This window comes from Amphiura filiformis, chromosome 11, assembly GCF_039555335.1.
Source record: "Amphiura filiformis chromosome 11, Afil_fr2py, whole genome shotgun sequence".
In the NCBI taxonomy this organism is placed as follows: Eukaryota; Metazoa; Echinodermata; class Ophiuroidea; order Amphilepidida; family Amphiuridae; genus Amphiura; species Amphiura filiformis.
The window spans coordinates 26,381,458-26,406,731 of record NC_092638.1 but is presented as its reverse complement, the minus strand read 5'-3'; the positions used below and the strand labels follow the sequence as shown (position 1 = coordinate 26,406,731).

At 37.5% G+C, this 25,274-nt stretch overlaps 1 protein-coding gene across 1 annotated transcript; it reads left to right on the top strand.

Moving 5' to 3' along the window:
* Positions 1 to 1,982: 1,982 nt before the first annotated feature.
* On the top strand, positions 1,983 to 23,857 carry LOC140164641 (N-acetyltransferase 9-like protein). Its single transcript, XM_072187983.1, has 8 exons — positions 1,983 to 2,092; positions 13,823 to 13,920; positions 15,070 to 15,179; positions 16,166 to 16,225; positions 16,629 to 16,709; positions 17,551 to 17,610; positions 19,046 to 19,140; positions 21,633 to 23,857. The coding sequence occupies exons 2-8, from the start codon at positions 13,844 to 13,846 to the stop codon at positions 21,780 to 21,782; spliced, it is 633 nt and encodes a 210-aa protein (XP_072044084.1). The 5' UTR covers positions 1,983 to 2,092; positions 13,823 to 13,843; the 3' UTR covers positions 21,783 to 23,857.
* Positions 23,858 to 25,274: the final 1,417 nt, after the last annotated feature.

Sequence of the window (25,274 nt, the reverse complement as noted above, 5' to 3'; positions counted from 1 at the left end):
GATTGTCACTCCCAAAATTTCCTCATAGGAATTGACCCTACATTGACCCGTACCGGAAGCCTTGTAAAAGAGATTGTATAATGACGTCAGCTAGTCAATCAGATGTTCAAAGTCACCAGTTTTGATAGCTTATAGTTTCAATGTATGATCGTGCGAAAACCCGAAGAAATTCGGATGTTCTGTTCTCAAGTTATGAAACTGTTTTCTACACTAGTTGTGCGGTAACTTGACAAATATACTTAGTTTTCATGTTCATATATTAAGCTTTTAAGGGGGTCTGAGGGAGTTCAAATATAGTGCAAATGAAAGCAAAACGTTTTTACCTTCCGATTGTGAAAAAATTATGTTGGGCCAATTTGGGCCATTTGAGTTACGAGCGAGCAAAATTTACCGGAAGTACTTCGGAATTCAAGCAAAAGTGATGATCAGACAATCTTTTCTAGAGAGAAATTGATATACAGAATGTATAGGCCCTACATACTTTGTTTAAACAGTTTCTCATAGTTTAGTGTATGATAACCGTGATTTTGGTTGAAGCTTCCGGTCAAATTAATTGAGTGCCATGATGGATATGTCATGTTATTGTTTTTTTAATTTATAATTCTGTATTGTCATGAAATCGTATAGGCCGCCTAGATCATCATCATTAAACTTCTCATTTTATAATAAATAATTATCAGTATTTAGGCCTAAATGATTATATTAATATTATTAGGGGCTATCATTTTCTTTGGAGGAGGGGTTCCAAATATACGGGGGGTCATAAAGTTTTGGGAAAAAAAGTCATAATTAAATTTTTCATGACCAAAATGTAGGGAGTCACAAGATGACAACAGATAAGGTGTTTCTTTTTTCAAAAAGACTGATTTCTTGATGCAATTTAACTGAGACTAGTATACCTAAACCTAGGTATACTAGTCTCAGAATTTAAGCACTCAATTTTTGGCGAAAATGAGATTTTGATATCAAAATTTTATGAAACATGAGCACCTTCCAATAAGTATAAACTTCATTTTACCCCATTGAAATCAATGGCCAGTGAAACAGACTTCACAATGTAATCAGCTTAGCATAATCAATATAAACCTGAAATTGCCTATTCAACAATAATTGGTCATAACCAACGTAGTACAAAGGAGGCTTGGCTGGATCAGTCTCCATTTATTTATATACCTCCATGTTCAGAGTATTCAAGGACGGCAGCCTTTCCTTTAATACTTCGATAGTTATCAATAGTCACATGTTGGCTACCAAGTGGTTTCCCAGGTGTAGTAGATCTCAAGTTGATTTTACATGCCTAGGTTTCTTGGTACTAGTAGTAGGATTACTTTGATTCATTTCACTATAAAGTCTTCTAGGTTAGTCTTTGTTTGCGAAAGGTGGTAGGCTAGGACACGCAGCCTCTGTTGTGGATAATCTCATGTCAGAGTTCATCATGACACACATCAAGTAGCTTCATGTCTTCTAGGTTAGTCTTTGAAGCCTATACATGAATTTGAGTCGACAAAAAAGTCGCATTTTTATCATTATCAAGAAAATAGGTCCGCGGATTAAAAAAAAACACGGCAGAAACAGTTTTGCAGTCTTTAGAGCATGTCAAAAACAGCGAGGGCGCTATTCACAGCCTCGTAACGGGAAAACGAGGTGGAAGACTATCCATACATTGAAACATGTATGTTAAACTTTCATCGATTTGCAAGCGACTGGTTATCATAAAATATCTTAAAACGAGCATGGAGGTATATAAATATTTATATACCTCCATGAAACGAGCCCAAAAGGCCTCAAAACGAGCAATGAAAACGTAACCGGCGTTTTTACACGTATTTCAAAAGGACGATTATTTAGTGGTATGCGCCCTGCAAGTGGTGATTGGGGCTTACGGGCTGTGAATAACTACCGAAGAGAGGACTGAGAGGTTTTCACAAATTTCCGTTTCTCTTGTTTTAATGGTATACCTGTTTTAATTTACTTCAAACTGCCAATGTGCCAGTTTCATCGAATAAATAACATAAGTGATTTAAAAGCATATGTAGACACAATTCAACGGATTTTTTTTTTGCTGTCAGCAAGCTGACTGAAGTAAATTTGGGTAAGGATCGACGAGGATGCTTTTGTTAAAAAATAAATAAGCTTATCAATATCAACCGGGCTTGCTTATCAATCATAAAAACAAGAATAGCAATATGATATCATGCAGAGGAGGCTTAAAGGCATTCCTACAATGCACTATGATTGGGAAATTTGATCAATATAACCTAATTTTAAAGGCAAAGTCCCCATTGCCACACACACAAAATGGTAATTTTAAAACTGCAGCCAACTTCGGACTGATATTTGATTTTCTTACAGGAAACATTCATATTGTCCCACTGCATTAATTGTATTCCTAAGTCTCGATGTTATGAATGTTAAATAATAGGATGAAAACACTAGATATTTGCACACAATTCCAATGCAAGCCATGATCAACTGTAGGCCTACCACATGTGTACAAAAGCCAGACATACAAGGTAGGTATGTGAGCATTCCTTACCTGAGCATGCGCAATATTCAGCCTCTCTCAGCATAGGGAAATCGCGCACCCGGCGCCATTTTGGAAATTCATTACCGGTAGTAAATTTTACGGCGATGTTTTTGAAAAAAAATTTTGGGGGGAATTAGATCGAGTTAAAAACAGTTCCAAAGCTTACAAGGTCAAGTCAAAAGGTTGAACTTGATCATAACCCGAAAGAGGTCAGATGATTCGCACGTGGTCGCGGCAAATTTTGGCGACTTTCTAGTGGGTTTGAAAGTGACGATTTTGATCTATTTTTTTTCGGAAATTACTCTCCAAATATCTGAATAACGGAGTTGAGCGGTAAGTTAAATGGAGCACGCGGTAAATAAAGGTAGTTTTTTGTACATAAAAATGTTTGTTTTGATGAGATTGGATGGATGCCTTGCGCAAAAAGTGAGTGAACTGGGGACTTTGTGTAGTACGAATTCGGCTACTTTTGCCAGTGAGTGAACATGTTTAACCCGGCATGGTTTGCGTATATACTAATTGAATGGGCTCATGCTGTGGATGCTGGGATAGATTCTCACTCTGTGCCGACTATGAGTCGGGGGAAGAAGCAAATTTGGACCTTTTCTATTCCTATCCCATCATGCATAGCGCTATCAGATTTTTGCTATAGACGCATGAATGATTGTGGGCACATCGGGTATGATGGCCGGGGGGGAGGGGGCGGGCACATGCCGGTTTTGGCCATTTTCCTATTTGATTTTCTAAATGTTCAAATTGATGGGGGGGCGTAGTCCTATGACGCCACGTCATGGGGGGGTAACTTGAGCAGGAGTGACCCCATTCTAATGATCAAGTGAACTGGCCCTCGAGTTTCGCATAATGATCTTTGGAATAGGGAGCATCGCCAGCCAGTGCTCCAAAGGGTGCCTGCTCAAAGACAAAACTTAAGCTGGGGGATGGGGGCAGGGGGTTCATACTTGAGCAGGAGTGACCCCATTCTGATGATCAAGTGAACTGGCCCTCGAGTTTCCGCAATGATCTTCGGAATAGGGAGCATGCGCCAGCCAGTGCTCCAAAGGGTGCCTGCTCAAAAACATTTTCCTGGGGGAGGGGGTGAATGCATCAGCTAGTACTTATAATAATTAAACATTTTAAAGGGTGCCCCCTCAAACAAATTACCCCCCCCTTAAACTTAAGCTGGGGGAAGGGGTGGGGTGGGGGTTCATACTTGAGCAGGAGTGACCCCATTCTGTTGATCAAGTGAACTGGCCCTCGAGTTTCCGCAATGATCTTCAGAATAGGGAGCATGCGCCAGCCAGTGCTCCAAAGGGTGCCTGCTCAAACACACAACTTAAGCTGGGGGAAGGGGGGGGTTCATACTTGAGCAGGAGTGACCCCATTCTGATAATCAAGTGAACTGGCCCTCGAGTTTCCGCAATGATCTTCGGAATAGGGAGCATGCGCCAGCCAGTGCTCCAAAGGGTGCCTGCTCAAAACATTTTCCTGGGGAGGGGGTGAATGCATCTGCAGCTAGTGCTTTTAATAATTAAACATTTTAAAGGGTGCCCCCTCAAACAAATTACCCCCCCCCCCTCCCCCCCTTGTATCAGTGAAAAGGTGTACTCGGGTGGGTAGTATCAAAACCGTGAGTTTTTCAATGACAAAAAAATAATAAGACACTTCAACACAAATTTCATTTTTTTTGAAAAGTTTTTCTTTATTTTTGCATATGCTGTTGGCCCTCACTGTGGTTTCCCAGGGACTGCCTTTTGAGGAGAGCGAGAGCAATCGCTCTCTTCTGCTCTCCTTAAATCGGAGAGTGATTTTTAGCTTGGTTGACCATTCTCTCACTACATTTTATTGTAAATGTTCTAAACAGCTCTTGAAGGCTCTAGAAGAGCTATGTAATGCTCTCCTGCAAATTCCAAAAGACAGTCCCTGGTTTCCATCCTCTGTCAAAGCTGGAATCTGCATCAGAAAACAGAAATAAAACAAGATGTTACTCATACATGTTCATTTGTATATTAGGGGGCTATCATTTTCTGTGGGGCGCCCAAATTTCCAAAAAGTCAGCATCAATAAAATTGCGACCCCCCTATTTCGGCAACAAACTTTTATGACCCCCTCCCCCACCACCCACTGATACACCTTACAAGTCATGTGCCCCCTGAAGAGGCTAAAATTGTATTCAGTCTTTTTGAATAAGATAAACACACTATCTGTGGTCATCTTGCGACTCCCTACATTTTGGTCATCAAAATTTCATGACCCCCTATTTTTCTTTCCAAAAATTATGACCCCCCTGTATATTTGGGACCCCCCCTTCCAAAGAAAATGATAGGCCAAGATGTTCACATCAATACATATTCAATCAATCTAGGATTACATTTACAGTTCAGTACCGTAAATAGCAAGTGCTTGTTTTAAAATTGTGTTGGCCCCCTACTCACAATGCACAGTATAGGCCTATAAGCATTTTAATATGTGCATGCACAAAAGTTTGTACAGGAAATTGGCTGAAAAATTGAGACATTCAAATTAGCATATCTCCGCAACCACATGTCGTATGACATTCATTTATGCCTCATCAGTTTTCTTTCATTTACCTCTTTAATATGAGATTACTTTGATGAGAATCAAAAAAAGTTCAATTTTTTTTGTATTATACCTATACAAGGTCAGAAACCCCCATTGGGTTGTGGGAATGTCTTTAAACATCCTCTGGATATCATGTTTTTGTTTAATACATAATAATGATGTACCTGAGACGAATTTAGTTACATTCGTGTCAGGACTACATGTATACTGAATTACTGATTGTACTTTTAAGGTATGAAGCGAATTGATTCAAATTTGTCATCAAACCACATCATTTTTAAATTAAATCAAGTCCTTCAGAGTATAAGAAAGCCAAAACTGATAACCGTTTTGTCAAAGCGCTTTCCAAAAGTTACATCTTGTCACAGATAGGGATGTTCATATATTTTCAGCTGAAAGTTCTTTCAATTGAATTGAAAGAGAATCAAATTACCGTATTCATTCCAATAAGCGCCCAGGGCGCTTAACAAAGTCATTTTGGGTGGGCGCTTATTTTTCACCTGGTTTACCTAATTTTTTCGTAAGGGGCATTTATTAGAGATGAATTTACGTATGTTATAAAAGGGTCCTGAGACGTTCAAGTTTACACAGGACTTGTAATCTTCCAGCTATTTCACTGTATATCAACGCCTTTCTGTCACTTCAACATGAATGGTACCCTTTTAAAGCGAATACCACGGAATAGGCCTGGAAGCGGCACTAGAAATTAGCATGAAGTCGCATTCATATGTAAATAGCGTATTGTTATTTAAATTTGCGCCCAGACGTATTGAGGGTGACAGTCATGTTATCCAGACAGAGAATGTCTTGATGCGCCAGGCATGTCAAATTGCTGAGTGAATGTGTATAAATCCCCTTGCTGTATAGGTAATAAGCTAGTATATTTCGTGTTCCAGTTTGTTATAACCAAAAAATAAGTATTATATTAAATATATTAAGTGTATAAACTTTGAAGTTGACGTGAATTTGAAGTGCAGAGCTCCAAATGTAATGTAGCTAAATCGTGTAGTGTGAAATTATGCTGTGTGACCCCATCTGCGTGGTAGAATTATATTCATAAAACATTGAATTTAACATATAATATGGGCAGCCAACCACGATTTATCAGCATTTAAAAGATATATTAATTAGCAAAGATAAATAATCAATAATACAAATGTCAATTTAACTGGTAAACAAGTCTGAAATCTTAAAATGTTGCCACGTGATTTCCCGAACACATGATATTTCAACACGTGACCATTATTCAGATTTACCGTAAGTATTTAGAGTATGGTACACGGCTTGCAGGCAACTGTGTATTTCTTTACTTCCGTATAAAATCAATAATTCATGCAGGGAGCCAAGTAACATTCTGTCTGCTTAGTGCAGATTGTATTTTATTTTACTTGAGAGCATAATAGAAATACATAAAGACGAATAAGGCGCCATGATGGAAAGCTATGGAAGGTCAGGTCGGGTATCAAAGGTTATTTTAACTTCAAATACTACTTGTGTTTCACACCTTGCCTCTGTCACGTATTTCCTTCATATTATTGACTTCAAGTACTAATTTTGACTTTGCTATTGCAAAATGTCATTTCATATCAAATTAGTAGACTTTCTTTGAAAGAACATATCACTGGTGCCTGATGGGAATACCTGTCCGCCATTTCATTAAACTGGATCGTTTTCGCGTGATTTGTGCCCAGATGTATTGGGGGCGCTATACTCTCATTGAACAGGCAAAGTTCGCAAAACTAACAACGTTGTTATTTGCCAATATTAATTAACATGATCCAAGGGGTCGAACATGAATTATTCATAACGGATCGATAACTGGCCTCACTTTCTAGCTAGTAAACCAGTTTTGCGTTGCTAATAGAACAACCGTGAATTTAGTGTCACCCCCTTGCGAATACCTAGGCTAAACAATAACTAAGGGGTCAATCATGTTTCTAGTGCATATACTTTTGAAGTTGCAGACAAAAATGTGACCTGTCACGGCGAATGAGCCGTAAATTCCTCCCCCGGTCAAAATTGTTTTATTTCGTGTTTAGAAAATATACATCATAAGCTTTAAAGTGGTATATTATTTGACTTCAAACGATATCCAGTAGCAGGGTTATGAACTTTGCTCCTTCAACAAAATGGTAGCTTTTTTGGTTTCTACATGTGTCTCTTTTTCCACATTGCTGGCAATAAATATCAAACAGTCATAATTGGCGGTCATATCAAATCATCTCCAAGTCAACGAGGTTCAAAAAAATTCTTGCATTGTTAATTGTTGGTTATACCACCCTATACAAATACAATGCCTGGTAACCCACCACTTGAACAGGATTTAGGCAAAGCAAACAAAGACCAGAGCTATTAAAAATTCTATTGCCATCTAAGGTAGAAGCTTATTCCTCTTCAATAATAGGATTAATGATTGGTGTTTGACTATCAAAATGAGATAGATGTCACGCCAGCTAGAGATTGCTGATGAATACGACCTGCATGCACATTTTACACTGTAACTCAGAATACAATTTAGGGAATTCAGTTACGGCTCATTCGAGCTGTACGGTCACAAATAGTGTCACCAAATTGCCCAAAATTTTGTGTGTGAAATTGTGACAGCAGGCACATGTACAATGTACACTACTGTATATGACTCCAGATGACCTCCTTTTCTTTACTGTAAGAAAGCTGTTTTGGATGGTCTTGATTTACACACAAATTGCTTTTGAGCTTTAACAAGTGTCGACTTGGTGGAACATAGATTGCACTATGTGATCACGTGGGTTTTGGTTGTCAAAATTAATTTTTAGTGATTTTTTTCCATTGAGCCCCACATTTAAGCCATTTTTCAAACTGGTCGGCCAATGCTTGGGCCTTATCCTGGAGCTTATATAATCAACGTTCAGTGGCTGGATACCAGTGGTGGTCGCATGTCATAAGGTGGTCCAATTTCCAGAACATGGTAAAAAATTATCAAAAATGTATTTTTTGATATTTTATAGGATATGACACCTGTAAATCACTGACAAAAAATTTAACCTCAAAATAGGTTGCGTTTTTGTTATAGCAGCCAATTAACATATCGTTAATACACAGACTTCTATGTAAATTTATATTTTAAAATGCATTTTCCTCAAATTGGACCCTAATCATATAAGTTTCAAATTTAAAGTTGTAATGTGGTTTTGTTACAAACGTTATCATCAGAACATGTACGTTATATATACTATAGTTCATTAACCTAGTTCATTAAAACAATTTTTGAAAATCAGATCTGATTTATACAGGGTGCCCAAAAAACAACTTAATTTTTAAGTAGTAATTTTGCAAAAGTGACAATAATTGCTTAATATTAGCTCCAACAACTTTTTTAATGAAATATTTAGATTCCTCATGCAATTTCCATTCAGAAAATGTATACTTTTCTCAGGATTGAATCATTATTGAGTGTGTTATGATATATTGTAATTTGCGGTCAAAAAACAATGAAATACATAAGAAAATAGGTACAATTTGAACAAAAATGTGTGACCATTTTACAAATAGCGATGATGGGAACAGTTTTATGATCCTAAACTATTCTACAGATTCATTACTCATGGTAAATACTTGAATCAGCCCTAAAGCATAATATTTGATGTAGATATACTCAAGAAAAGTTGCCAAAGCATAGAAAATTGACATTTCCTATACTTTAACATGGACCGCCGCCACCTGCACCGCTGCCACCTGCACCACCACCCCTATCTCTTCAAACTTAATGTGCTGTAACTTTTGTTACAGACATTGTATTGGTTTAGTTTTAGCAGCATTTGTTACCCATACTTTAAGCTTTAAAATGAGACCTTGCACAATAATTTCAGTGTAGGGGTTGTAGTGCTACAATAATTTATCCCGGGCATTGTGCGAAAAAATGTTCCACCACCACCCTTTTTGCATGCCCACCTTATAGTACAGGAGCTGTTGTCTTTTAGTATAAGTCATACCTACAATCAAGGAAAAAAGTCCTTGGAACGCTTGGCACACTCTGTCGAAATTCCGTGCAGAATTTCTTATGTTCATGGAAATGACCTATATTGTGTTTGGGAAGAAACATGACATCTACAACAATGATTTACCCTTCCCTCTCCCCATCAAGCAATGTTGGAACACATTGGGGAACCGCTGAAGACATTGGCAGTTCTCAACATTGCACGGGGAGAGGGGTGACAGTTTTCCGTTATTTACACGCATAAGCGTTCCAAGACTTTTTTTCCTTGATTGTCTCTACCGAATGCAAAATATTTCATCTAAATTTCGCTTTTTTGTCTCATAACTCAAAAACGGAATGTCATATATGAGCTTCAAATTGCACACGATTTGAGAGTGGATCATATGCTTTGTAATCATAATAAAATTGTTAATAAAGAATTTGGTTTATTTAGAGAGTGGTCATTGGAAACACCCCCTATGCTAAATTACTCACGTTTCTTAATCATGGCTCTAAAATGCTCTAAAATGTCGTTTTTGTCCATAACTCAAAAACAGAATGTTGTATGAGTTTCATATGGCACCAGATTTGAGAGTAGATAATATCCTTTTGAATCATAATAAAATTTTTGATAAAATTGTTGGGTTATTCAGGGAGTGGTCACTGAAAACACCTCCTATGCTAAATTACACAAGTTTCAGTAATTATGCCCTCTACTGTAGTCAAATTTCGTTTTTGTCTCAGAACTCAAAAACACTACAAATACATTTATTTACAATATCACAATGTTTTGCAGCATGTTTCCAAAATATTTTCAATGTTATTAAAACTTCAAACATTTTGTACCCTTTATGATATAACCCAACATGTAAATGTTTTGTCTAAAACTTGTGTTTGCTGAGTATAGGCATATATAAATGTTTTCTGGAAAACTTGTGTATGCTGAGTATAGGCATATCCGAGCGAATCACAAAGATCATGATGTAACAATTTGAAACAACTCATTTCTGAATATTATTTCTATTAAGACACGCTTTTATGCGATGAGAAAACAAGAAAAAAAAAAAAAACCACAATTGAATATACTTTTTAAAAAAGACCACCACTGGGACTCGAACCATTCACATCGGTCAATAGTCAAAAGGTTATCAGTCTGAGGACTAATCCGCTACGCCACGCTGCCATTTCGCAATCGAAGTAACAAGTTTTGTTCTTTTATAGTAATCAGGTATCGGGAAAGTGTAAACTTGTATAGAGTGCTTGCACGAAAGGTCATGAGTTCAAATCATTTTCCAGACACGCTCCATAAGATATGCTAATGCATGGAGTACAAAGAATTACTTTGATCAAAACCAGTTAAACAGGTGATTGGTATTGTACTCCGTGCATTTGCATGTCCTCTGGAGCGTGTCTTTAGGATGGTTTGAACTTTGTGATCTTCCATGCAAGCACCCTATAGTAGAAACCTCAAAATGTATCAGTTTACCATAATGACAAAATGGTCCAAAATCGATATTTTATGTTTTTAGGCCGCATCTCAGGAAGCGTCACGTTCGTTTACATTTGCTATACCAATTGAAAATGTTTTATTGCAACAGGAATGATATAAAATTTGTTAACAGTTAAGTTTACCAATTTGAATTGAAATAAATACGATAAACAACTCATTTCTGAATATTATTTATATTAAAATACGCTTTTGCGATGAGAAAAAAAAACAAGAAAAGAAAAGAAAACAACAATTGAATATACTTTTAAAAAGACCACCATTGGGACTCGAACCACATCGGTCAATAGTCAAAAGGTTATCAGTCTGAGGACTAATCCGCAAATGAAACATATTTGCCATTTTGAATTGAAAGAAATAGCATATATATTTATTTCAATTCAAAATGGTAAAGTGTTAAAAATTTATATAAGAGATCAAGGTGTCATTCCTTTTGCATTAAAACATTCTCAATTGGTATAGCAAATGTAAACAAACGGACGCATCTCATGAGATGCGGCCTCAAAACATAAAATGTCGATTTTGGACCATTTTGTCATTATGGTAAACTGATACACTTTTGCCATTTCTACTATACAAGTTTACACTTTCCCATACCTGACTACTATAAAAGAACAAAACTTGTTATTTCGCTTTGCAATGGCAGCGTGCAAAGCGGATTAGTCCTCCGACTGTTAACCTTTTGGCTATTGACTGATGTGCATGGTTCGAGTCCCAATGGTGGTCTATATTTTTTCTTTAAGTGTATTAAATTGTTTTGTTTTGTTTTGTTTTTTTCTCATCGCAAAAGCGGATTTTGTTATAAATACTATTCAGAAAAGCGTTGTTTCAAATTGTTACATCATAATCTTTCTGATTCGCCGGATGTGCCTATACTCAGTAAACACAAGTTTTAGAGAAAACATAAATTTTACACGTTAGGTTATATCATAAAGGGTACATAACGTTTTAATAACATTAAAAAACCATTTTGGAAACATGCTGCAAAACATTGTGATATTGTACTAAAAATGCATTTGTAGTGTTTTTGTGTTATGAGACAAAAACGAAAATTGACTCAGTATCATACAGAAGAGGGCCATAATTACAAAACTTGTGTCATTTAGCATAGGAGGTGTTGTCAGTGACCAATCCCTAAATAACTCAAAATTTTATCAACAATTTTATTATGATTCAAAAGGATATTATCTACTCTCTAATCGTGTGCAATATGAAGCTCATACAACATTCTGTTTTTGAGTTATGGACAAAATCGACATTTTAGAGCAGTTTAGAGCCATAATTATGAAAAGTGTGTAATTTAGCATATGGGGTGTTTTCAGTGACCACTCCCTAAATAAACCAAATTCTTTATCAACAATTTTATTATGATTGCAAAGCATATAATCCCTCTCAAATCGTGTACAATATGAAGCTCATACAACATTCTGTTTTTGAGTTATGGACAAAACGACATTTTAGAGCAGTTTAGAGCCATAATTATGAAACGTGTGTAATTTAGCATATGGGGTGTTTTCGGTGACCACTCCCTAAGTAAACCAAATTCGTTATCAACAATTTTATTATGATTGCAAAGTATATAACCCATTCTCAAATCGTGTGAAATTTGAAGCTCATACGACATTCCGTTTTTGAGTTATGAGACAAAAACGAAATTTAGATGAAATATTTTGCATTCGGTAGAGACAATCAAGGAAAAAAGTCCTTGAACGCTTGGCACACTCTGTCGAAATTCGTGCAGAATTTCTTATGTTCATGGAAATGACCTATATTGTGTTTGGGAAGAAACATGACATCTACAACAATGATTTACCCTTCCCTCTCCCCATCAAGCAATGTTGGAACACATTGGGGAACCGCTGAAGACATTGGCAGTTCTCAACATTGCACGGGGGAGAGGGGGTGACAGTTTTCCGTTATTTACACGCAAGCGTTCCAAGACTTTTTTCCTTGATTGTAGATTGTTTTCTCAATTTGAATGTTATCCTTTCTAGATGATACCAACCAACATAAAAATCATCGTATAGATCCCTACTAGTTGTCTTTCCTACGGGCTTGTCGAGTGGGAAAAGTTTGAAGGGCGCATACTGCCATGACGTTGCAAAGTCGGAGCTAACAATGCGTATGGCACAAAGTTCATTCAAATTTCCACTTGGCAACAGGAGAGCGCCTCATCAGCCAATCGGATACAAGTTCTATTTATACATTAAATGCGCGATACACAGCAAAATATAGTGTAAGTCGTGTATTGTACAAAACTAGTAGGCCTACCTTGAGAATCCTAAACCCCATCCTAAACCTACATAAACATTGGCATTGTAGTTTACTTGTCATGACTCATGTTGATTGCGAAGTCTATCCTCAATTCAGGCCACTGGTAACCGACGATGGATACGAGGATATAGTTTGGGAGCTATCTCAAATTGCATCAGAATCAGTGAAGCATGACACCATGTATGCAAATTGCAATGGGTATTCCAAAATAAACAACACCAAATCCCTGATCACAATGGGTATAGCTCCCAAAAAAAGTTGCTCAAATGACATATCGGTGAATATTGCTAGCATGGTTAATCTCTTTCAAATTAGCAAACTTTGCTCTGGCAAACAAAAACAAACAAATTAGTGCATAAAAGAAGTACATTTTTGGAAAGATTGTTTTGTTGTCAACAAGCTGACAGAAGCAATGTCATGAGTGCATTATTAGTACAGTCTTAGGGACCGATCGTTATTTACGGCAGGGGGGGTAATGGGCGATTTTGGAACAAATTTGCGTTCCCCCTCGCGCCCGCTCAAAATTTTCGCGTTCCCGTGGTTTTCCCAATTTTCTCCATTTAAAATTTAACAATCCCCCCTCCTGGTTCAACTAAAATTTCAGGTTCCCCTAAAGACCCCAAAAAATTTTGTGTTCCCCTAAATTTTCCCATTCCCCTCTGTCATAAATAATAATCGCTCCCTTAGTCTTACACTCGCTGCCAGTCATGAGTCCTATACATGTATGTATCTAGGACTGGTACACACCATTTTGTACATGTCTATTTCATTAACACAGGCACGCCACTGAATATAATCATAACAAAATGGCTGAAAATGTGGTTCACTGTTGTTTATTTTTAGTTTCCGTATGGCTCATAGCGTGCAAACTTGGCTGGTTTCAAGTTTCACAATGTGACAAAACTGACATAATTGCCAACAAGTCAACAAATGTCAATACAAATATTCTGAACCGTAACAAAATATTTTTCCATTTCAGATTCCAGTAATCCAGCTCAGTATGAGACTCAATGAACAGACGTTGTTAGAAGGTCACAAAGTTGTGCTTGTTCCATACAAGAAGTACCATGTACCAAGGTAAATGCAGAATTCATAACCTCATACGCAATTACAAAGACCAATCAAACTTATTTATTTGCCAAAATGCGAATGTGATGCACGGTTACTATATACAGTACAATAAACAACAGCATGACAGTGGACTTCCAGGTAACGTAACCTCAGTGTGCATATTCTATATGAACAAACAATTGAGGTGCATGCAACTGTGGTGACATATCAAAAGAATAGAGACACAACTCATATTCAAATGAGTGCCTCACATTGGCGACATATGCGCTGGTATTAAATACCGATTTTCTTTGTATTGCCTCCGCTGTTTGGGCCCAAATTAAAAGAGGACATGTCTGACAGTGAAAACTAACATATTTTATACCAAAAAAATATAATTCTATTTCTTAATACGGAAATGTTATAATATGGCTTTTTAAAGCCATAAAAGTGATTCAATGTGAATTGCAAAATTACATGCATTAATCCGATTTGGAGAGGGCAGCAGCACTGTTTGGGCCATTTTTCAATGGATATGGGGCAGGGACAGATTATTACATTCCTCTTTATTTGCTGCTTCGTTTCTGTTCTTGAAGTTGAAGAAAGCTTTTTTCTTTGTTGCAGGTACATGTAGATAAATGCTAAGCAATATAGCTAGGCCCTTGATAATTTCCATGCATTGAAAAGTTGCCAAGTTGATCTATCAGCACACTGCACATTAGTACCACCACCACCAGTCACTAACATATATATACAGGGCTATTCCAGTTGAAATCTATACACCCCCTATGAAAGATATATTGCCTTAATCTTCCACACAGGGAGCATGATTCTTAAATTGGGTTACCTACATGTAAGTGGGAGCTAATGGGCGACTACATTTGAAATCTACACCAACTACGTTAGATATTGAGGTAATGTCTTCCATACCAGAGTATGGATTTCAACTGATTAGCCCCTTTTCCCACAATTGTTCCCATATTTCCCAGATATTGTCCCTGTCCCAATCTAGACCATGTTCACACTTCTTTCAATAATGACACTTTGTCCCCCTCCCCATCCCCCACCACCAAAAAAAACAGAAGTAAAAAATCCTGACCAGTGTACTTCTAAAAATTGTTATTCCTTTCCCGCATTTGTCATTAATTGGCAGACCCATTATTTCATTTTTTTCAGATACCATGAATGGATGAAGTCCCCAGAGCTACAGCAGCTAACAGCCTCAGAGCCACTCACTATGGATCAGGAGTATGAAATGCAGAAATCATGGCACTTGGATGATAACAGTTGAGTTTTATTCCAAATTCTTCTACCCTATAGAGTGCATGCAGTAATGTCAGTATGTATTTCATTAGGGGAAGTGCACATCACAAGCATCATTCAAAGTGCTGGCATACACACTTCAATGTGACCTGCTACCACGAAATGAGCGTGAAGTCGCAAGTTGGTAGTTTTGAGACATCCTGGCTGACTGAGTTGATGTACTGTATGTGGCGCACACCTGTACAAGCCAGTAGTATGTCCTTTGTGAATGGCATATTGTGCCCCCATTCTTAGAGGACATACATATACTACTGGCTTGAACAGATGCATGTGAAACAAAGAACACCAACAGTAGCAGAGGCATCTCGAAACTACCAACTTGCAAGTTAATGCATATTTCGTAGTAGCAGGTCACAAATAGTCAAAGACACTGCATAGATTTATGTGCAAAACAACTGTTTACATGTAATTCTACTTATACTATAGCCATTTTGACTGCAAAAATTGAAACAAACTTTATGATTAAAATTGCTTGTTCTGCCTAATTGTCATCTCCTAAAGAGGTGCCAAGAGTACATGTCCCCTGTCTTAAAAGATGTCACATGACATGGACATGAACAAAGTTGTTTTATTGTTAAATTAGTTACTGTTCAAATATTGGATGCTCTGTCTTTTCTTCTTCTTTCTTTCTTTCTTTCTTTCTTTCTTTCTTTCTTTCTTTCTTGCTCGTTTCGTTCGTCTGGTCTCAAATCCGTCCGTCGTCTGTCGTCCGTCCGTCGTCGTCCGTCCTTCCTTCCTTCCTTCCTTCCTTCCTTCCTTCCTTCCTTCCTTCCTTCCTTCCTTCCTTTCTTTCTTTCTTTCTTTCTTTCTTTCTTTCTTTCTTTCTTTCTTTCTTTCTTTCTTTCTTTCTTTCTTTCATTCTTTCTCTGTCTTTCTTTCATTCTTTCTTTCTTTGTGAACTTGTACATATTAAATTAATTTGAATTTTACTACTTTGTGTGCCTTGCAGAATTAACTTTTATAGTTCTTGATAAAGTGAAATGGCAAGATCCTGACATTTCTGAAGAAGGTAATGGACTCTTTGTATCTTTCTGAAAAAGTAATGTTTCATACCGTATTCAAACTACATTAGTTAGGGGCTGTGCAATAATTGAGGGGCATGAATTTTTGGCCAGCCAAAAGGGCGAGGCAAGCAATTTTTGGCAACCTGAGAGAGGAAGCAAGCGATTTCTAGCACACATGGGGCACCTTTTAAATAAAACGTTCTAGAAAGGCTTATGAAAACAGTATGCAATCTTTCCTGCTCGCTATGCTCACAATATGCATACAACATACAACAAGAAAAAAGGAGTGGGAAATTCAGCTTGTGAGCATTGCATTGTAATTTCCCTTATTAAATTCATAAAGCATTTTATCACAGCACTGTGTTATTACACCAAACTGTTAACATTGGGCATCAAACTTTTTTTTAGATAGTATGTGTGGTGATGTAAATCTGTTCTTCAATGATGCTGATGACAGTTCTGTTGCAGAGATTGAAATTATGATAGCTGGTAAGTACTGCAAAACATCTTCATTTGGTGAGCAATTTTAGGTCTTAAACAGAAGAATTATTAAATTTGCAGAATTAAATTGCCAGTGCCGCCTTGAGAGCCATCACAGGCCCAGGGGTAAAATTAACGCTTGAGCCCCCTGATGTCTCTTTTCTTTGCTTTTATGGGCCCATTAAGGTATGTTTTACCCCTAGGACCCCAGGCCCAGGGGTAACATACACCCTTAAGCCTCTTGTCGGTGGCACTGGAAATTGCCATATCCCCCAACAAAAGAAAGTCCAAAATCTGACTTGACTGGCATACCTAGAAACTTTAGACACCCCCGGTGCGTAGATGTAAGAATAGCCCAGAAATCCACTAAAGGTAGGCTGTTTTGCATGTTTTAGGCATAGAACCCGCGGAGCACACACACCCTCTGCACCCCCTTTGATAGGACTCTGATTTGGGAAAGACCCAAGATGTTAACATTAAAAATTGACTTTATTATTCGGATATTACAACATTTCATGCATTGGCCTACATGTATTTTTGTTATATAAATTTGTTCTATGGAAGGTTTGAAAAATCTACTTGTTCAGATTTAGTGAGTTTTAGAACTCTAAAATCTTAACAAATCAGATTAATATATGTGAACAGTTGACAGATATGAAAATTTAATTTGGGAATTTGAAGAAAAAAAATGCCACAAATTTAAGTGTTTTACAGGACATGTAAAAATTACAGCAAAATTGCAATTTGTCTGGAAAGTGAAACCATTTTATAAAAATGAATTATTTTTTATTTTTTTAACATAGAATAAATGGACTTAACTACTACATAATTAATTGTTTTTAATACACAGAGCCATCATGCCGTGGAAAAGGATTTGGAAAAGAAGTACTGCTTCTGATGATGCAATATGGTATGTTAGAAATTCTACACTAGATTATTAAAAAATAATTATTAGAATGCCTATGTAATTCACTCCTAGTTCAGATATTGAACCCAATGTGTTCCTTTGTGTGACAGCGCATTTTTAGCCTATACCCCAAACTAGGGGTGTGAGTGACCACAGATAAATTTCAGAAAACAGGTATGAAAAATCTGAAAAAATATGGAATTTGGAAAGCTTCTATACTTTTGTACAGAGCAAGGGCAGAAAAATAGCTGAAAATCAGATTTAAATCTGGATTATCCTGCCCAAAGCTGCTGAATGAATGATAGTTTGTTGAACCTATAGTTGGTAGTGACATACATGTAGATGTATGTGAATGTTGCTAGCCATAGTCTCAAATCCGGCATGTTAACCTAATCCAGCATGTGCACATGCATACAAGGGCGCTTTGTTGGCATGCTTGCTGTGCAAATGCATAAAAGAACCACTGCCAAACTCAAAGTAAAACAAAGTGTACCTTTGCTTATCAAAAACAGAACATGAAAAATATTCTAGAAACTTCTGAAAGTGCATCTGTTTTAGGAGGTGTGCATAGCAGTATAAATTGCCCTTTCAATGGAATGAATATTGCAGTGTTGGGATGTTCTGTCTGGGTTGATCCGGACAAGCAACTAAGAGACATTTTGCTGATTTGGGCCACACCTTTGCTTTACTGAGGTTGAGGTGGCCTATAATGGTTACGAGCTGATCATAGTATAGGCTCCTGTGCTGTAATTTTATTTTAAGGGTACATGCCACAAAATAGCTTTCCATAGACTTTACGTGCAAAATAGGGGTCACGTTTTAGGCTATAAGTCGAGTTACATCTTACTTTGAAATATATATTTAGTATCATCATAACCAGAACGAAATTTTGCCTAACAGATCTGAAAATGACACCATATTTTAGGTCTACTTTTTGAGAAAAATAGCGCTATATAAAAGACCTGATTTTCCCGTGTTTACGTCCGACTGCTAACCGCGTTTTGACCTCGTGTGTTCATGCGCTCATCATCGTAAACATCACTCAAATTTTCGTGTTTTCTGTTCAAATTATTAGAGATCACATTCACAAGTTCTAGCAAAACACGATTTGCAACACTAAAATTGTTAATATTGTACCGATTTTGCACATTTTTAATGCAAAGTTGGGACTATAGTTGTGATAAACTTTTACCGGAAACCGCTTCACAGGCGGATTTAGTGGTATGAACCCTTAAGCGAAAGAATCTGCAGGACAATTTTTGCACACGTACCTTTCAAAGTCAGAGGTTTCCGGTGGTATGAAAAGCTTGATTTATTTTGAGAAAAGTGAGGGTCATTGATCACATAAGTTTTTGAGTTGGTGTAGATTTTGTGTTATTGTGATGTAACTTAGGTATTTTCCATTTGACTATCACTGGTATCCATGTGATCATTACAGGCATCTCCAAGCTGTCAGTGTCTAAATATGTGGCCAAAATTGGTATGGAGAATCAAGTTAGCATCAAAATGTTCACCAAACTTGGCTTCTCACAGGTAAGTAACCAATAAAATGTTTTTAAGTCATCATACTAGATCAGGCCCTTTCAACTGGCGGCGAGCGGTGGCATTTTGAGTCAGTCGAGGTGATGCTCGAAGTAGTGCACGGTAATTTATATAATTTTTTAACATAAATCTTGAACAAAAAAGGGTGAAATACCCAATCTGGGCCTTTATAAAACCTTACACTCCAGGAGCTTACCCCGATAAAGCGTCACCACTGCACAGTACCCGATATGGGCTCCCTTAACATGTTGGCACTTCATTGTTACTAAAATTTTCCAGTTGGCACTTCAAATGATTATGAACTAAACTCCTCAACAAAAGTTTGGAAAGTTTTTTCAAGCATCTGTATCTCAAATTATTAGTGACATTCATATCGTGTTGCATATCACTGGATAGCTACAATACTCCCCTTTACAATGACACCCCATTTGAAACAATAACATATATCACGGCTGAGTACACGCCTTGTGAATGTAGTGGGGTCTCAAAAAGAATTTGCCAAATTGACCATTATTCTGTGCAGCAAGCTGCAATCACATAACTTCACAATCTGGGACCTAATGCAATCTTCCAAGATGACACCGCTCGCCCCACACAGCCACGGTAGTCAACGACTACCTGCAGAATATGGGAGTAGAGTCAAATTGGCCTGCCACCAGGCCAGACCCAGGCGCCAGACCTCAACCCGATTGAACACTTGTGGGACCAGCTTGATCATGCTGTGCGTGCCAGAGAAGCCCATGCAACCACATTGAATAACCTGCGACGAATCCTTGTTGAAGAATGGAATTCCATCACACAGTAATGTGTAACCAGGTCGGTGAGCAGCATGAGGAGAAGGTGCCTCACTATTGTGGCTGCCTGTGGTTTTTTTCCACCCGCTATTGAGTTTAGTGGCTAGCTTTGTTTGAGCACAGAATAATGGTCATTTGGTAAATTCTGTTTGAGACCCCACTACATTCACAAGGCGTGTACTCAGCCGTGAAAAATGTTATTGTTTCAAATGGGGAGTCATTGTAAAGGGGAGTATTGTAGCTATCCAGTGATATGCAATACGATATGAATATGTCACAAATAATTTGAGATACAGATGCTTGAAAAAACTTTCCAAACTTTTGTTGAGGAGTTTAGTTGAGAAGACCTGCACTATAAGGTATGGCAGAGGCAGATCCTCTTTATTACTACAGCCTGTGGGACATCAAATTCCCATACTAACCCTCATCAAATTATAGGAACCCTCAATTTGTTTATCAGACATAAAATCCTATTGAACAATTTTTCAACAAAATGTTTCATAGTTGAATATCATAAAGTGATGAAGAATGCACAGAGAACTATTAATGTTTTCAAAACTAATCCATAGTGAATTTTTAATTACTTTTTCCTATTAAGGTTGGTATTAACCCTGGAATTATGGAAACTTTTGGGCATCATAACTGCTAAATTATTTATCTAAAATATATAATAGTGGCCAAGTCTTTAAACGCCTCGTTAAGCGTTTCAACCTTGTGTTGAACTTTTCCTTTAGTGCGGGGACAGACAGCCGATATGCAAATGTTGGCTGTTGGGGCTTTTACCATGAGGAGGGTGATCACGGCTTCCAAGGAAGACACACTGTCATCAAAGGCAATGTTCTTCGAAATATCGTTTATACCCGCATGTATCAGTATATCAGTAAAGGTGCTGAGATCATTGCGTTGATCTAACTCGTTGAAAATATCAGATACAGTCGCACCACTGACAGATTTTACTTCAGTGTTCTCAAAATGATCTTTAAAGTCTCTGACAATGGAGTCACCTACGATTAAACATGCAAAGGCGGAACTGATCTTGTCTTCAGGGGAATCACAAAGTTCTGTTTCATTCGGGAGTCCGGTTTGTCAGTAGTACTTTGTTTGATGATTTCAAGATCGTGGCGTAGTTTTACATTTTCTTTATTAAGGGTTTCTTGGGACTTCTGTAGCTCGCTCACTTCTGACTGTAGAGTTTTGTGCGACGCAGAGAGAACATTAAGGTCATTGTAAAGTTTTCGTATAATGGTGGGGAAATTTGAACAGCTCTTTAAGGGGTACTACACCCATGTGGTAAATTGTGACTATTTTTGCATTTTCTCAAAAAATAATAACACACCGGTAACAAAATTTAGGTATATTATTGGGGCAAGGAATCCAATTACTACACTGAAATTTCAGTGACTCAAGACAAGCGGTTCAGTATATATGATAGGAAATGAGGTACATCCTAGCGGTACCTCTTTTCTTATCATAAATAACAAACCGCTTGCCTTGAGTCACTGAAATTCCAGTAGTAGTAATTGGATTCCTTGACCCTATAATATGCATAACTTTTGTTACCACTGAGTTATTAGTTTTTGAGAAAAATGCAAAAATAGACACAAATTTATCGAGGGGTGTAGTACCCCCTTAAGTCTTTCCAAAAGTTCTTTTCCTAATAGTACATGTTTCCCACATATTGTATTGTAGGTCTCCATTAGTGAAGTATTCCAAGAAGTGACATTAGATTACAGTATAACAGATGAGGTCAAAGGTCAGCTTGCACAACAAACTTCTCATATGATAACTCAGCAGTATGCGAAAACAATAGGTGATGTTTGTCATGGAAGCGAGGATTGATGGACATCTGGGACCAAACCTCCACTGTGAACAGTCACAATTTGCTGGAAAATTGTACCTTTGCAAAATAGATTTGGAGGTGGTGGTCATATTGTCACAAACCCCTCACGAAAATATCCTGCGCCTCCTTGAGCCACTTCCGGTCCTGCCGGGACTCTAACCCACGACCCTGGGATTAAGAGGCGAGCGCGCTAGCGTGTAGACCAAAAGAGGACTTCCCCGTAAGGTCTATAACACTAACACACTTATACCTCCGTGACAATATGCCTCATATCTGTTGCAAACAAAAATACTGGAAGCAAAATTCTGGCTGTGAGAAAATTGGCTTAGATCAGCCAAGTTTGCATGCTACAGTGCCTGAAGACCAAACAGTAAATAACAAATTGGACACTTGTATGGGGTTCAGGGTTGCCAGAAAGTTTCAGCCCAAATCCAGGGTCAAACAATCGAAAAAGTTGCCAAATTTTTTCCCTTAACCAATGGTTTCTATGGGACAGGAAACTACAGAAAGTCACGGGAGCCAATGTTGAAATGTCGCCCAATTTTTCTTAACCATTGGGCTACCAAATCGCACGTTTGGCAACCCTGTGAGGGTTGCTGGGCAAGTGTTGCCATCATAATAAATGTAACATTAAAACACAGTGATTTTATTCTGAAATTTTGAAAGCATTTTCATACATTGTACCATATTGATATCAGTGACACAGAGAAGTGTCTTAGCTCTCATGAGATTTTTAGTGAGTGAGCTAGATAAAATGGTTTCATTCAGGAGATTGTAAGCAAATGAGTCTAAATTCCATTTGGACCAGATTCCATACCTCAGCATAACAGCATACGACAAGTATACATGCCTCTTTATTAAGACTTGTTCCAAATGCAACATACTTTTGGTAATTCTTGGCAACTTGATGTCGGTTTTGGTAAGGGGAAAGGGGATAGAAAACAATCTCAGTTTCCTGCCAACTTCATGGTTCAATATAAGTGACGATCATGAAACATGTTCTTCAAGAGTATTCCATCTTCCAGCAGCAGCCATATCAAACACACAGGCATTATTATGCGTTTCAATTCGCTGCCGTATTGCACGTTAGTAAACCATTGGTTACTGGTTCAAGCCTGGGCTCATACACCTGTTCCGAATTATGCCATAGGCTTTGTGTTGTGATCATTTTGATCAGTGGTTCGTAACAAAGAAAGTGTGAGCCAGTTGACCTAGCAACGGTCATATTCTAACATGCACTAGGCCAGCGAATTCTAATGAAAATCCTATATGATTTCCCGTCAAGAACTAGTCATAATCAATATTTTTTGGTGCTTGCATCATCATAATCTTATTATTTGCCTGTGTATCACCTGATGTAATTCAATCATGCCTCCTTTTCATTAACCCCATGAGAACTACCTGCCGATTGGCAAAAAAAATTTTTTTTATCGATTGGACCAATCAGCAACATTGTTAGAATAATTTCACCACACACAAAAAATGGGGTGAATTTTTTGCAAAGCTCCATTCTGATTGGTGATTAAAGTGAAGATATCACATACATGTAATTGACCAATCAGAGGCAATGTTAGATCAGCAGGTAGTGCTCAGGGGGTTAACAATACAGAGGAATTTAGTCACCTGAATCCTTGACCGCTTTAAATTTGGAGCCTTTTATAAATTGATCATAATCATTTATCCATGTACAGCAGCTATCTACCTGGAATATATAAGATTTGGAAAGAAATTTTAATTTCTTTCCAAATCTATTAAAAAATAGTGTGATGGAAATATTTTGAATATCTTTTCTTATTAATGTAACATTTTTTACAAGACACCCAGCAACATGTACCATATATGATCCTGTGTCATATACTGGGGAACCCAAAAAGGTGGCTTTGTTACATTTAGATGTGCAGCTTGGATTTTAAAACACTGTCTCTTGAGTATTCCTTCACTTAGAAGATTCAATTAGGTCTTAAATTGAGGCTAATTTATTCTAGATTACTCATGTTTTTATCCTGTTTTAAAATATTTTTTAATTATTTTCTTATGACGTTTGCCATGAAATGTGCCAAGGGTGGCTGAGGATTAGGGGAGGAGGATTAGGGGAGGATTCATATCGTAAATTTGATTTAAAACCCCCATTAAAAATTTGAATCTGGTAAAAAATGTCTAAATGGACTCCCAGACATCTAAACCAAGTAAATAAATACAGAAGTTCATTTAAAGACCAATATACTTGCTCAAAATGATTGTAAATGTGGAAAAAAGAGGTCGGGTTACATCCTCCCTACTTTGTGATTGTTTTTGCCCTCACTCTCTCATTTTTAACCGATTTCCATAAAAAGGTGTCAAAATGCTCAGGAGGATGAACCACTTCAAATGAGATGTGTAGGTAAAATGTTTGAACCATTTGATTTTTTTACTATGTAACACAAAGGTACCCCAGGTTGTGACACAGGACCATATATCGTTCCAATTCACCCATTCCACGGTTCCGTCATATGCGAGGAGAGCCTCGATCTGGCAGCATGCATGATTATACTTCCTTTTTATGTCTATTGCCAGTTCGAGGCTCTCCCCGCATAAGGCTGAACCGTGTAATAGGCGAATACGATGTATATGACTGGTTCCTGGATTCATGATGGTAGGGTAATGCCAACTTACATATATTTTTACTGACTGCCGGGATAGCTGTCTTCTCCGATATTCTCCTTGTTGGACTGGTGAAGTTTGCAATCAGTGTCTTAGCTAACAACACCATTTTGGATCATGGGATGGGCAATGCTAGATTAAATTTGTGGCAGCTATAACAGTTCAACTTGGAAGTAGATCACATACTTTTCACTATACAATGTTCTGAACAGATCTGAGTGTTGATGATCGATCCAATAATGATCTTCTTTAAGTCAATTTTTGTGATATAGGGGATCAAGTACAAATTTGATGGGTTTCATTCATCTGGCAAATTGCAATAATGGATAAAACAAAGCCTTACATTACAAGGCCATCATTTTGGTTGGTTAATTCACAAAATTAATAGTTTTCTTCCTGAGGAAATACACAACAATCCTTTATCTCGGACTGAGCCAAGTTACACTGATAACAATAAAATGATCTGCACAAAACCGTAAGATTCCTTATTCCAAGATGTCTCAAGTTTATTATTACTAACAGCAAATTCATACATGCAGACGTTGTATTATACATGTAGTAGAAGATCAATACTCAACTTCATATGTGCTGGTGATAAAACCATTTCTAAAAAAGTCAACTATCTTTGAATTTTCGATGTGTGACACAAACTTTCATTATGTTGTGTTGGGCTTGCTCTTTTGAGCATAGGCAACTTGTTTTGGTCGAATGAGGGTGTTTGCTGTTGCTGAACACAAGACAGAATCTTGCCACAACTTGGAATCCACAAAGGTTGGTAGAGAGTATCCCTGTTTCGTGAGGGAGGCCATCAAATCAAGAAATAATTACCACAACTTGCCAACCTTGTACAA